Raw genomic sequence first — 12,824 nt, forward strand, 5'->3', positions numbered from 1 at the left:
ATCTAGATCAAGGCAACGGATATTTTCTGCTCCCACTGGAATCAACTTGCATTTGCTCTTGATGACAGGTATGTAAGCTATGAGTTGTACAACTTCCTTTTACCAACGAATTATAGAAGTATTAGAGTTATGATTAATCCACCTGATAAACCCCACAAACCTTGTAAACTGATGTATCTAATATACATGGTACAATGACATTCAGTACAATAATTACAGTACAGAGAAACAAAGAAGCATAGAATTTAGCATTCATAAAAGGAGATACCAACACTGTAATAAATGCATAAAATATGGGGTAAAAATTTTCATCTACCTTCTTTCCAGTCTTGTAAAAATATATTAGTATCTTACTTTCAAACACATACTGGCATTTGGATTTGTTTCATTTCAGTACTGTTTCATCACATGAATACACTCAGGTGCTAATATTCTACAATGTTCTGTACATGTCAAGACCTTGTTTTCATAATATGCATAATAATTAGTGAATTTATAGCTTGGCACACAAGAAAACAAAACAAAACTGTTACTTTTCCATCTTTGCATTAACATGTGTCAGTGCTCAAGCTCAAAAAATGTAATGGTGTTAGACATAATGTGTTCAAATGAAATTTACAAACAACTTATCATATCAGATGACTTTCTGAAAAGTATGTAACCTACTCTTTACACTGATGGAACATTCAATCATGAACGCAAAAGCATAGCTAGTGTTTAGGCTGAGAGTGGTCATATTTATATTGTTCTTTCTTCTTTCCTTGTATCCATTCTGCTGCAAGAAACCAGTCATGAATGCTGTGTACTTCTTACATCAGCTCTCTTATACCATGGAGGACGGTTTCGCTGCTCCCCTACCTGCTGGTCTTCCGATCAAATCTCCCCACAGGAATAAAAACACAGGAGCAGTCAAAATCTGATGTTCAACAAGTTCCATTCATAGTCAATCTTGGCAGCACAAAACTTTCAAAAGTCATATTTGGTGTCAGCTCAAAGAGGATCTCATCAAATTCTGTCTCTGTCTGTCTCTCAGATCTCGTCGTCGTCGTCTTCCAGGAGACGTTCCGTATCTTGCTGCACGATGTCCATGCCTCTGTTTTGCTCTTCCAGACTGAGCTCTGAAGCTCTGCTGTTGATGAGTGAGCCGTAAATTGGGTTGGAGAAGTTTGTCCTTGCCTGCCATTCACACACACACACAAAAAAGAAGATAAGAAATCAAAAGTTAACAAAATCAATGGGAATTGAATCGTCTTTCTCTAAGAAAAGGAGCAAGAAAATTCTGGATCTCTTGATACTGTAAAACGAAAAAAAAATTTAAAAAACATTATAACTTCGCACATTTCGCGTGTGCCAAAATTCGTGAAATTAAAATGCACGCAAAAGTTCTCGTCTATACTACAATGTATATGCATTGAATGTCAGTGGTAATTCCCGAAAATTTCCTGCCGCGAAAAAGGCCGTTGACTCCGATTCGTGAAAATTTCATGCTGCGAATATATTATGTTTTACAGTATCATTTCAAAATGAAGAACATCCTGTACATGTATCGACAGGCCGGGAATTCAGGAAAGAAGTAGAAAACTGATGCACTTTTAAATCTGGGGTAGTCAATGCACGATGTGCTCGTAAAAATGCACAGCTCATCAACAGTGACAGCCACGAAAGGCTCAAGACTATCGTGGTTGTCACTGTTGAAGAATTCTATGTATCATGAGACAGTTTCTTTGGTGATAATGTCTACTGAACAGGCATTCAGGAGTTGACGACAAAGAAATACTCCTTTCACAAATGCTTCCCCTAGTCATCTGCATAAGAATGATGCATACAGTTCTATAAAATGTGGGTTCACATACTCTGAAAATAATCCACACTTTTTTTTTTAACAAACGCCCTTAAGGAAATAGAGATTATCATCGTACCTACACATGCCCCTCCCAAGATGTAATGCTTGCGCATGTGCAAAAAAGGTGAAGTTTTGACCGCAGCTTGGAACTAATCCACGTTGTTGTGGAATTGCGTTCACAAACTTCACATCATGTCAAAACGCACATATTAATGTGGATACTTGCAGCACTGAAAATAGGCAGATCACTCAGTTGATCACTCATAATGTTGAAAATCAAAACTTGTTCTACTGGATTTCAGGTCAAATGTGTCTGAATGCTTTTATTTTTTCAGACAATCAAGCAGTACAGCTTAACTAGAAAATAACATGTCCAGCATATGAAAACTTCACAGACTAACACATGCACAATACACAAAAGCACATCACAAATTCATGAACTCCATATAATGGCTAGATATGCACTACGCAAGTGAACCAGTTTCACATACATGTAGACTAAACACAAAAATACATCAAAAACAAAAATACTGCTTATTCCTGCACATGGTCAACAATGTTTTAGGTTCATCATACTTGTGCATTTGATTGACTACCATAGATTATAGTTGAGAAATACAAGCAAATCAAAATAACAAAGCTCTGATAAAGAACAAAAAGGCACATGGTTGATATCTACTTGGTTATATGGTAAGCTAAGAGACCCTACCCCCCCCCCCCCCCACACACACACACACAAACACACACACAATTTTAGGGTCAAATTTCAAACAATAAGACCTTAACTTCAACTGGAAAGTAATGATTCTGGTTTATATGTGAAAATATTTGATAATTCTCACTCTCAAGCAGCATACACTTCAGCTTTCCAATGAAGTACAAGGTAGCCTTGCATGTTTGTTTGTTTTTTGTTTGAGGTTTTCTGTTGTTGCTTGTTTGTGTTTTGCAAACTGTCTCCCTCCTCACTCTGGTTTCCATGAGCTCTCTTTCTTTGACTGCCACCCTTCTCATCATTTCAGTGTAGTAGCAGGACATGGATCTCAAATCACTATCACAGCAGAATTATATATGGAGCATAATGACAAGGGAACTGCAAGAATACAATGTAGACCCACTCATGCACTAGAACCAGACACAAAGAAAGTAACTCTAATGTCCATCAACACATTTTAAGAATCTGAACTTCACTGTACAATATGACAGACTAAACATTGTTCAATGCAACTAAAAGACACAATCTATAATTCCTTAACACGACTGACATGCATTTGATTGATAACATCTAGTCTAAATATGACTTGGGTCAAAATCATTTGGGCATCATGGATCTATCTGGTTCATTAAAATAGTTATCTTAACAATGGTCAGCATGGAAGGTAGCTTGACCGACACAATTCGGGCCATGACGGCTAGAGACAAATCGTATTTTCACAAAATTTGAAATTAATTTTTATATGACACAACTGTTCAAAAATGGTTTCCATAGGGAGAACACAGTATTCCCAGGCCACATGGCGATGAAACATCGAGGAAAGCAATTTCCATCTCTTTGCAGTGCGTAGCTGCACATACCTTTTATTCTTTATGCCAAACTAAGAAGCTTTAACAAAACAGGTGGCTCACAAAGAAAGGAATGATAAACTCTAGAGAAGCACATGATCACCAATCATAGCATGCAATAAGTTTGAGAACAAATATACTCCAGCAAACAACCTGCATGTATGTATAGGAGTTTGTTGAGCTTTTTAAATGTTAGAATCGACCGCAAGGTCTTCAGTTTCATTGTTCAATCTCTGGTAAATTGGTGTGTTGAGCTTCTTTGCTCCCTGCAGCAACCAAGGCGGGCAGCATTGAAAAACAAAACAAAACGGATAGAAGAATAGAAATATAGTGGTAGACAGCAGAGTACAGAAACAGGCTGTGAGATTACAGCACATTAAAAATAGGATGATTGCAAGATGACATTGTTTTGAAACACAGCAAAGTTTCACTTTATCATGTAATGGAATATCAAAACAGCAGAATCCTTCATTCCAAAAATAAACTATGAACAAGAAATGCTTTATTGACAAATGAAATATCAGCCATGCATAAAAATGGCATTGTTTCAATCATTCTATTTTAAACAAATATCCACTAGTGCAAGGCAAGCCTAGATTTTCCATTTTTCTCTCTAATGCAGAACCAATAAAACTCTTTTACAAAAAAAAAAGAGGCATAAAGAAAAGGTGCTTCTCAGTCAGAATGATAATAACTATATACAAATAAAAGAAAATCTTGTAGAGGACACAATAAAATAGCAAAAACAAAATTAAAGGCTGCAAATGGATGTGCATTCTTGACATGCACATTTACTGTTTCTACTTTCTACTGTATATGTTTATCCTTTGAATTTCTGGACGTTGTCCAATTTTGAAGGTGTTAATTTTGTAAAAATTATATCCACAACGTACAGGTATCTCAAACCATTTGAATGGTATGTGTTTTATCATTTCCTTCACAGACCCGCTTGACCCAAACAGTACCAGTATCTTAAGAACATTAAACTTTAACTGTCTTGACTGCACTGACCTTCCAACACTTCCAACACACTTTTGATTTTCCTCATTTTTTAGCTGTTGTGAAGTTTCCCATAACACTACAGGGAGAGTGCTTTTAAAATAATATACATTGTATCTCACTGCATCTAATTTTTCCTGTTTGTAACTGCCTGGTTTTCAAACCTGTCATGACATGTCATCATCTACCAACAGGATTTCCCATCTAAATTGGTTAACTATTCCCCGAGATTTCAAACTAGAAATAAATAATTTACACTGAAAATGAATTCCCTTGTAATTATTGACTAATGGGCTAAGATGGTAAAGTAGGAACTATAAGACTGAGATCACATTTCTAGATAAGCATCTTTGGTGTGAGTACATGTAACGCATCAACATGACAAACTGAAAAAAAAAAGTTGCCAAATGTCAGTTTTTGGCTCTTGGCATTCCAGATTCTTTAAGACTCTCAGGATTGAACATGCCTCAGTAACAAGTTTCCAAAGGAGTACAACGTCTATACATTTCAAACATTCTTAGACACTGATATTCAGTCAGAAGGTAGTTTAGATATTAAAATTTTAGATTTATCACTGAAAATCAAATATGTTAGCTTTTAAACTGAATCACCTTTCACTTTTGCAAGTTTCCGGAATTTAACATCTACGAAATTAATCGTTTCAACAATTTGATGGGTCACATAATGTTTTTTATCAAGAGACATGGTGCTATCCAGTAAAGTGGTCCACCACATGCACACACCAGAAAACAAATGATGCCAACCCCTTTGTGATTCGCCCCAGATGACCAGTGACAGTCAGCAAATACTATCAACTGGGCTCATTGTGCATCAAGAAGAAGAAGAAGAATCAAGAGACTAATTAATTTGTGGACGAGATTTTGATTCCATTGAAAAAGCACATAAATGTCTCCCATAGTCCCATGTGTAGATACCTCTTGATATGTCACTTAAGAGAAGACTGTGCACACAGTTAGTGTCCAGAGGGGTGGCAAGTACGATACATGTATGCCTACCTTGTGATCTCGTATCGTGAAAGGCCCCTCCATCTGATCCCCCTCGTCTTCTTCCTGGTTCAGCTGCCGGGAGTATTTGAAGGTGGGGTTACCGAACTCCATGTCATCCTCCTCCTCCTCCTCTATCCTCCGGTGACGGAAACTGTTCCTCAATCTGTTCGCATGTCAAGAAGGTCAAAGGTTAAGAAGCAAACACTGGCTCATTTATCCCTTGATGCTAAGAAGAAGGTAACCTTTTCGGTTATTGTTCTGGCATATCTTCAAAAGCTGAACCATATAAAATTGTCATCTTACTATATATCTCATCCAGGATTCTCATCCACATCTTACATTCAATTTGTCTCAGTGACATGTACAAAATTCTTTCACAATTTGTCATGGATTTTCATAATTGATAAAAAAAACCAGTCATACACGAACATGCTACAGGTAATAGAAAGAGGTCACTGGACTGAATGTAAATACACATTTTTGTTTTCAAAATAGAAAATTATTAATTTTGATTTACATAATTAATTTTTGATTTATTAATTATAAACACCACGTGAACTTAGATGTGACATGAAGCAATCTCAGACATTAAAATGAGAAGTACATAGCAAATGAAACAAGAGTAATAAGTGATATGACAAACTTTGCTAATCTCCGACTACCTATTGAATGATATACCAACTTGCACCAACCTCGCTCATTACTGATATTAGCTGTCACGTTGTCAGAAATAAAGGAATTCCTTTTAGATTCCCTTTTGTCAGTATGTTGACTTCTGTTTTTTCTTCTTGTAATTTAGTAACGAAATGATGCAGAGTTGCAAACTCTACTGAAATATGGAGTTTGCATTCACATGTTATTGGCTGATTTGCGGCAATAATTGGCCAAATGAAGGTAGAATTAGTTATCATGAATGCTTATTTGAGGCAAAAAGGTAGACTGGGGTTTGTGCCCTTCAGAAATAGTCAAGTATATAACACTCAAGTTTTTAAAGACTTGAGGCATGATTTCTTACCTCCCTCTCCACCGGTGACAGATCAAAGCCAGTAAGATGAGAAGAACTGCCAAGATGAGCACAGAGATTATCACCGCCACGGCAACTGTGCGTGAATAAAGATGAGGATAAAAACTAGGCTAAAAATTCACATTCTTGGTACAAGCATGACATGGACAAGAATATTAACTGTAACTTTTTCTAGCTATTAAAGGAAGAGGACTGACTATGGAAGTAAGTCATACATTGCAGCAAGAGTCTGTAGAACTCTATAGTCTTTAACATTTGCTGATGTCCAAAGACATCCTAAATACAGGCAGACAGACAGACAGATAAACACACACAAACATGATGACACACACAGACACACAGACACAAACACTCAACTGTAAAACTAGTCTACTTGCTTTGTAGGTACCAACATTTAATATCAAAAGTGAAAAATGTTGATTTTATGAAGACTGCTGAAATGGGGTGGTCATAAAGCCAAGATATAAGGAATTACTATTGCATCACCATCACAAAAGTTTCCTCATCACTAGCAATAATATTATTTGTTGTGTAAAAATGAGCATCACTGTTAAATCTGGCAGTGAAGTAGGCTACGGAAGGCCTTCTCTGTTCTCCAGTTAATCACCAGTGAAACTTTTGCTTCTAAAATTCAGCTAACTCTGAGCAACAGGTAGGCATCATGAATGAATCCGTCTCTTGTGCATGACATCACAGTATGCACATTATTAGTCATCACAGTCAACAAAGTTGCGAGATCATTGTGTTGTTATACATTGTATAGAAAGACAGATGTAAGATACTTCCTTTCAACTGATAAGTTAGATACAGTGTTTTGGAATGGAGAAAGAATGTTCTCCCCCTATCTTTGTCGTACAGCCATTGAAGTACAAAATTAGAATCACCATAAAGTTACAGATGTAAAACTTGCAGGGCATGGAAGTGCAGTGTTACTAATGTAAGGTACCAATGCACTGACTTACTGTTAGATTGCCGGGTATTTTTGGACGTATGCTTGTCGGGCTTGCTGTTGAGAAGAAACACAAACAATATAAAAGCTTTACGTCATGAATATAACTCCAACTTGCCAACAATCTTTGAAAAAAAACCATCTTAATTCAATGTGCAGCTGGTAATAAAGGTCTTGCTATTATTTTGTAGTAGAACTGAAGGCTCAAGATATGACTTTGACAAACTAAGTTTTCCAATCAAAATCAATACATGTGCAAAAAAGATATATCTTGGCATGCGACGATGAACTATACCAGCAATTGTTCTCGCCAAAGATATTTGCAAAGTGAGGAAAAATAAGATTGAACAAGAAAGTGTCATAATGATGCAATGGAAATGGATTTTTTTTTTTTTTTTTTTTTTGTTGGGGGGGGGGGGGGGGGGTAAGATTTTTGTTTGTGGATGACTGCTCCTGGCATACTCACATGCATTTTATGGCATCATTCTCCAGCTTACAGGAGTGGTTAGCTCCACTACAATTAGCACAGCGGTCCACCTCACACTGTGGCCCCTGGTATCTCCATGAACAGACGCACTTGACTTCCGTTCCTGGTAGAGGGAACATATGACACAACTTGTTACCTCAAATTCATTCCTACATGCATGAATAGTCATCAAGAAAAGTCTGAAAAGAATGCCACCTCCACCATGCAAAAATTCAGAGTACTAATGACACTTGATAGTTCTGGTCACCTCTATCTTTGAAGATAATTTACTCCATTATAAACCTACTGCATGTGGCGCATCTTGAGCACTATGCGGCAGGAACCAAGCATATCACAAAACAATTTGTTTTTGATACTGGGGTACAAACAGTTAATTTCAAGTAGGCTCTAAAAGGAAACTGAAATGCAAACTGAAGGTTTAAAAAAAAGATAACTTCATATGATTTTACTAGGAGAAGTATCAAGTTCAAGAATGAATTAAAAAAAAAAAAAAGACATATGCATTTGAAGTCATAGAATGCCAAAGGATCTTATGAAAACGTGGAGAACACAGCTCATCGGCATAGCCACAGCATTTCTATGTAACTATATGTGAGCAAATTTTGTGTAAATGAATGCAGTTGAACAGCTGAAATACATAAGTTTTTTTTCTACACCATAAATAGGCATTACATTCATCTTGAAAATCTTGACATTATTTCTTTGCTAGCCTTGAAAGCAAGTGGAAGTTACATTTATTTTCCTGTTTTACCAAAGGACACAAATACAGTATTACAAACTACAAAGGGGCTAAAAATTCAGTTGGATTATTTTCATCACAAATTCCTGAAAATTTCTATTTTCTATCCATCTTAATTTTCTATCTGAAAATCTAAACATTATTTCTTTGCTAGCCTTGAAAGCAAGTGGTAGTTACATTTATTTTCCTGTTTTACCAAAGGACACAAATACTATCAAAACTACAAAGGGGCTAAAAATTCAGTTGAATTATTCTCATCACAAATTCCTGAAAATTTCAATCAACAAAATTTGTGATAAGGAAGACACTGAATTTCCAATCATTCTGACATCTGAAAACATGTGAACAATTTATTTCAGAACTCTACCATGCCAAAGTACAAGTAATGAATATCTCATATTCTTGTTCCATAACACTATAAACATCAGCCGTCCTATCAACATCAGCCCAACCCGAAAAGAAGACTCCTTACCTATTTGCTCGCAGTCGTTGCCTTGCCCACACAACTCCTGGCAAAACGGCAGGCCCTCACACCTCGAACCGGGAAACTCTGGGGGGCACTGACAGGTGGGTTGCCCCTTGTTGTCATAACGACAAACACCACCATTCTGGCAGTGGTTATCGCATACTCTTTCGTCGCAGCGTTCTCCCGTCCACTTAGGGTCACAGCTAATTTGTCGAAAGAGAGTAAGAGGTAAAGACATGGTGGCAGATTGAACACATGAAATCTACATGCAGAGACAGTAGAATGCAAAATACATGAAGAGACGAATAGAATTACCATCTGAATACTGGTATCATGTAACTCTTGTGCAGAAAATGGTGGAGTGCATACACGTTCACTCTGAAGTTCACAGAATGGGAACAAACTGGAAGCAAACGGTGCAAAATAAAAAAATGTATTTCTCATCAATCTTCAAGAGTTCACTGACAATAGATAGCTGAAAAAAACAAAAACAAAAACAAAAACACAGCAAAGAATAAGGCTTATATCCTTTCCCTGAAAAAAAAAAAAAAAACAGAACAGAAAAAGAAATAACCCTATTCCAAATGGAAAGCTGTTATCATTCACAATTTATAAATTGATACAGTTAAACTCGCATAAGTCGATCTTCTCGGGACTGAGCAAAACACATCGACTTAGGCGATTTTCGACTTGTGCGTAGGTCGAAAAAATCGACTTAACAACAGTTACACCACACGTACATTATGTATAAATGTACATGTATGTTGTCTACTCTGGAGCCGAGAGCTGGAGAGGTGGTGTGCCGCAGCACGGGTCGCCCGGCAGGGCCGCGGCTAACTTTGCATGGACAGTGCATTTAATAGTATTGGCACAGGTCCGATTACTTTACACCCTTGTTAAACCTTGGGGAAGTGAATATGAACGATATTTGAGCAGTGATCAGTGATTGATTCTAGTTTACCATACCGTGGCTTGAAATGCGTGTAGAGGTGTAATTCTGATTTACCCGTGCCCGTAACTTTCCCCCTACTTTCCGCTTTGAAAACTCAGCAGCTTCATCCATCCACTGCACAGCCTGCGCAGACTGCAAACATACACAGACTATACACAGCCCAGTCGCTGTACGCACAACTATTACACAGCCCAGTCGCTGTACGTACATAGCGCTAGCGCGACAGGGCTGGACCAGCAGACCTCCAAACACAAAGAGAGTTCAACAATCGCATGCGATTGCTTTGAATTTTGATACTTTAGATCATTCTTTTGTCACCTGTCTGGTGGGGCTAGTTCTTATGTAAACAAAAACTGGCGTCTCGTGATTTTGACAGTGATTTATTGCACAATAAAATCTTATTCGACTTAGGCACAGTGAATTTAATGGTTTTTCCGTGAAAGTGTTCTTGGAATTTTATCGACTTAGGCGAGTATTCGACTTACAAAATTCGACTTGTGAGTGAATTAATACACGTAAGTCAATGGGGAAAAATCGGGACTTTTTAAAATCATCGACTTGCGCGATTATTCGACATATGCGATGTCGACTTAGGCGAGTTGAACTGTACAATGATTGTCGGTGTTTTCAGCCATCATAAAAGTGTGTTAATATTAGTTATGTCAATATGCACTGCAACAAACAGGACATTGGCTCAATTCTGACAAAGAATAGTAACATAGGCCCAATCCTACCTGCATGAAATTGTGCCATCAGCTTGATTTTCAATGCACCTCCCACGGCCGCTGCAGAAGCTGCGACATTTGTCGATGGTGCAGTACGGTCCCTCCCATCGTGGTCTGCACTCACAGCTAAGGACTCCCCCTGAGCTGTAGGTACACTGACCACCATGTTGGCAGTGGGACTTGCACCTGTCTCTCTCACAGAGTGGACCATAGAATGGAAACGGGCACCTGTATCATAGAGGAGAGAATACATAGATCTGCATAATACGCCTGTGTTCAGTTTTTATTCTATCAACATCAGCATGCCATAAAATGTGTACAATCATCACCTTTTTAGGTTTCATTGTTAGATGAACAGAGCAGCTACTGTTGCTTTTTGGAATTTTCTCAGTCTTTACATGACAGTACACTTAACTTGTAATAAAGTAAATATACACACGACATACAACTTAGATTGAAAATATGATAACATTGCTTGAAGTCTTTTCTACCAGCAAAACAGAGTAAGCATTTAAAAATGTATGAAATATGACTTTTACAAAACCATCCCTTGCCATAATCTCACATGAGCACCTTAAACTCAAATCTTACTATTTGTAGTAAGACCAGGGTTCCGTTTCAGAAAACTAGCTATCAGTGACAACTGCCACATTTCTGTGACAAATTTGCTCGTAGCCAATCAGAGGCAAGGATTTCAGTAGCTTATAACAACTATGACAACTTGTCACTGATAACAAGTTTTATTAAACGGGGCCCTGGCAGACAATGTAGAGTTGTCTCTATCAGTATCAGAGGCTTCTTCTTCTTACATATGAGGCAGGGGCAGCTAAACAATGCCTCTTATAGGTGTTCTAGCCAAGTTACAGTCTCAGGGGAAATATTAGGAGTGGTTCTTCTGCATTATGTACCTCACTTGATGAATCCTCAATTCTGATTGGTCCAAGGTACAGTGAATAGTTTTTGCCACACTGCCCAGCAGTCAGTTAGTGGCTTTTCAAGATGCGCGTATTAGTAAATCTGGCGCACATACAGTGTATCTCAGGGCCGGCGCAGCCGTGGGGGCCGTGGGGGCTCGGGCCCCCACACTTTTTGTGCACCATACAAAGGAATACATAAGGTGTCATCACTTTGTTAGCTCATGAAACCCGGAAGTGGGCCCCCACACTTTTGAATACACTGCGCCGTTCCTGTATCTATATCTGGGCATTGTGATATGATATTGCATGTAATTTCTCTGACCAGTGACATGACAACTTCATTTCAATGCTTTAATTAGGCATAACTTCAATCATGTGGGATGTGGTATAGATGACATGTATTGACTGCCTCTTTTCGGGTTCAGGTTAAAACTATTTGCCCCATACGATTTCTTAAGTGCTATGCCCTAAGATGAAGCCAAAGGCATAGCACTGTTGAGAGGTCATCTCTGGGTGAATAGTTTTAACCATGCCCCTCAAAGAAGTCAATATATGTATACTATGACCCTGATGTCAGTCTGAGGGCAGAGATTTGAAAGTTGAATATTTTTTAATATCCTTACCTGCATTTTCCCTTTTCATTCACTTTAATGCAAGTCCCATTATTCATGCACTGGACATTTTGGCACGGTGATTGGACTGTAAAACAGGAGAACAAAACAAAAAATACAAACGCACATGAGAAAAACAGCAGTCATAGTTTCAGAGGACACTAAGGTAAACATTGTCAAAACATTTAGAGTGCAAGAGACTATCATTCTCATCAATAGACTGTCAAGGTACACCTGACTTAAACACGCAATCAAAGGAATGCCAAAAACTTGCTTGCTTGCAATTCTGCATAATTTCCAAAGTAAGTTTCTCTGAAAGTTCTCCTGAAATGGTCCCAACAATGCACTTGAACACGTACATTCTTTATTAAAATAATCCAAAATGTGAAAGTAACTTTGTAAAAAGATTATTCAAATTTTCCATAATGTTCAAATTTACTGTCACATTCATACTACTGCTGATGATAGTCATACAAATGGACACCATTCCCCCTGTTTGGTACAAAATGGTTCCTACTTCTCAGATATGTCTACATAACAGTCAC

General features: G+C 37.8%; 1 protein-coding gene across 1 annotated transcript in view; it reads right to left on the minus strand.

Annotated features, from left to right (window-relative positions):
• Window positions 1–239: 239 nt before the first annotated feature.
• Window positions 240–12,824, minus strand: part of LOC140245174 (prolow-density lipoprotein receptor-related protein 1-like) — a 212,964-nt gene continuing 200,379 nt past the window's right edge. The window contains 8 exon segments of the mRNA XM_072324772.1: window positions 240–1,176; window positions 5,419–5,572; window positions 6,425–6,509; window positions 7,396–7,439; window positions 7,849–7,972; window positions 9,081–9,277; window positions 10,761–10,979; window positions 12,292–12,367. Of these exon segments, the coding sequence (XP_072180873.1) occupies window positions 1,030–1,176; window positions 5,419–5,572; window positions 6,425–6,509; window positions 7,396–7,439; window positions 7,849–7,972; window positions 9,081–9,277; window positions 10,761–10,979; window positions 12,292–12,367 (1,046 nt within the window). The 3' untranslated portion in view covers window positions 240–1,029.

Source organism: Diadema setosum, chromosome 22, assembly GCF_964275005.1.
Source record: "Diadema setosum chromosome 22, eeDiaSeto1, whole genome shotgun sequence".
Lineage (NCBI taxonomy): Eukaryota > Metazoa > Echinodermata > Echinoidea > Diadematoida > Diadematidae > Diadema > Diadema setosum.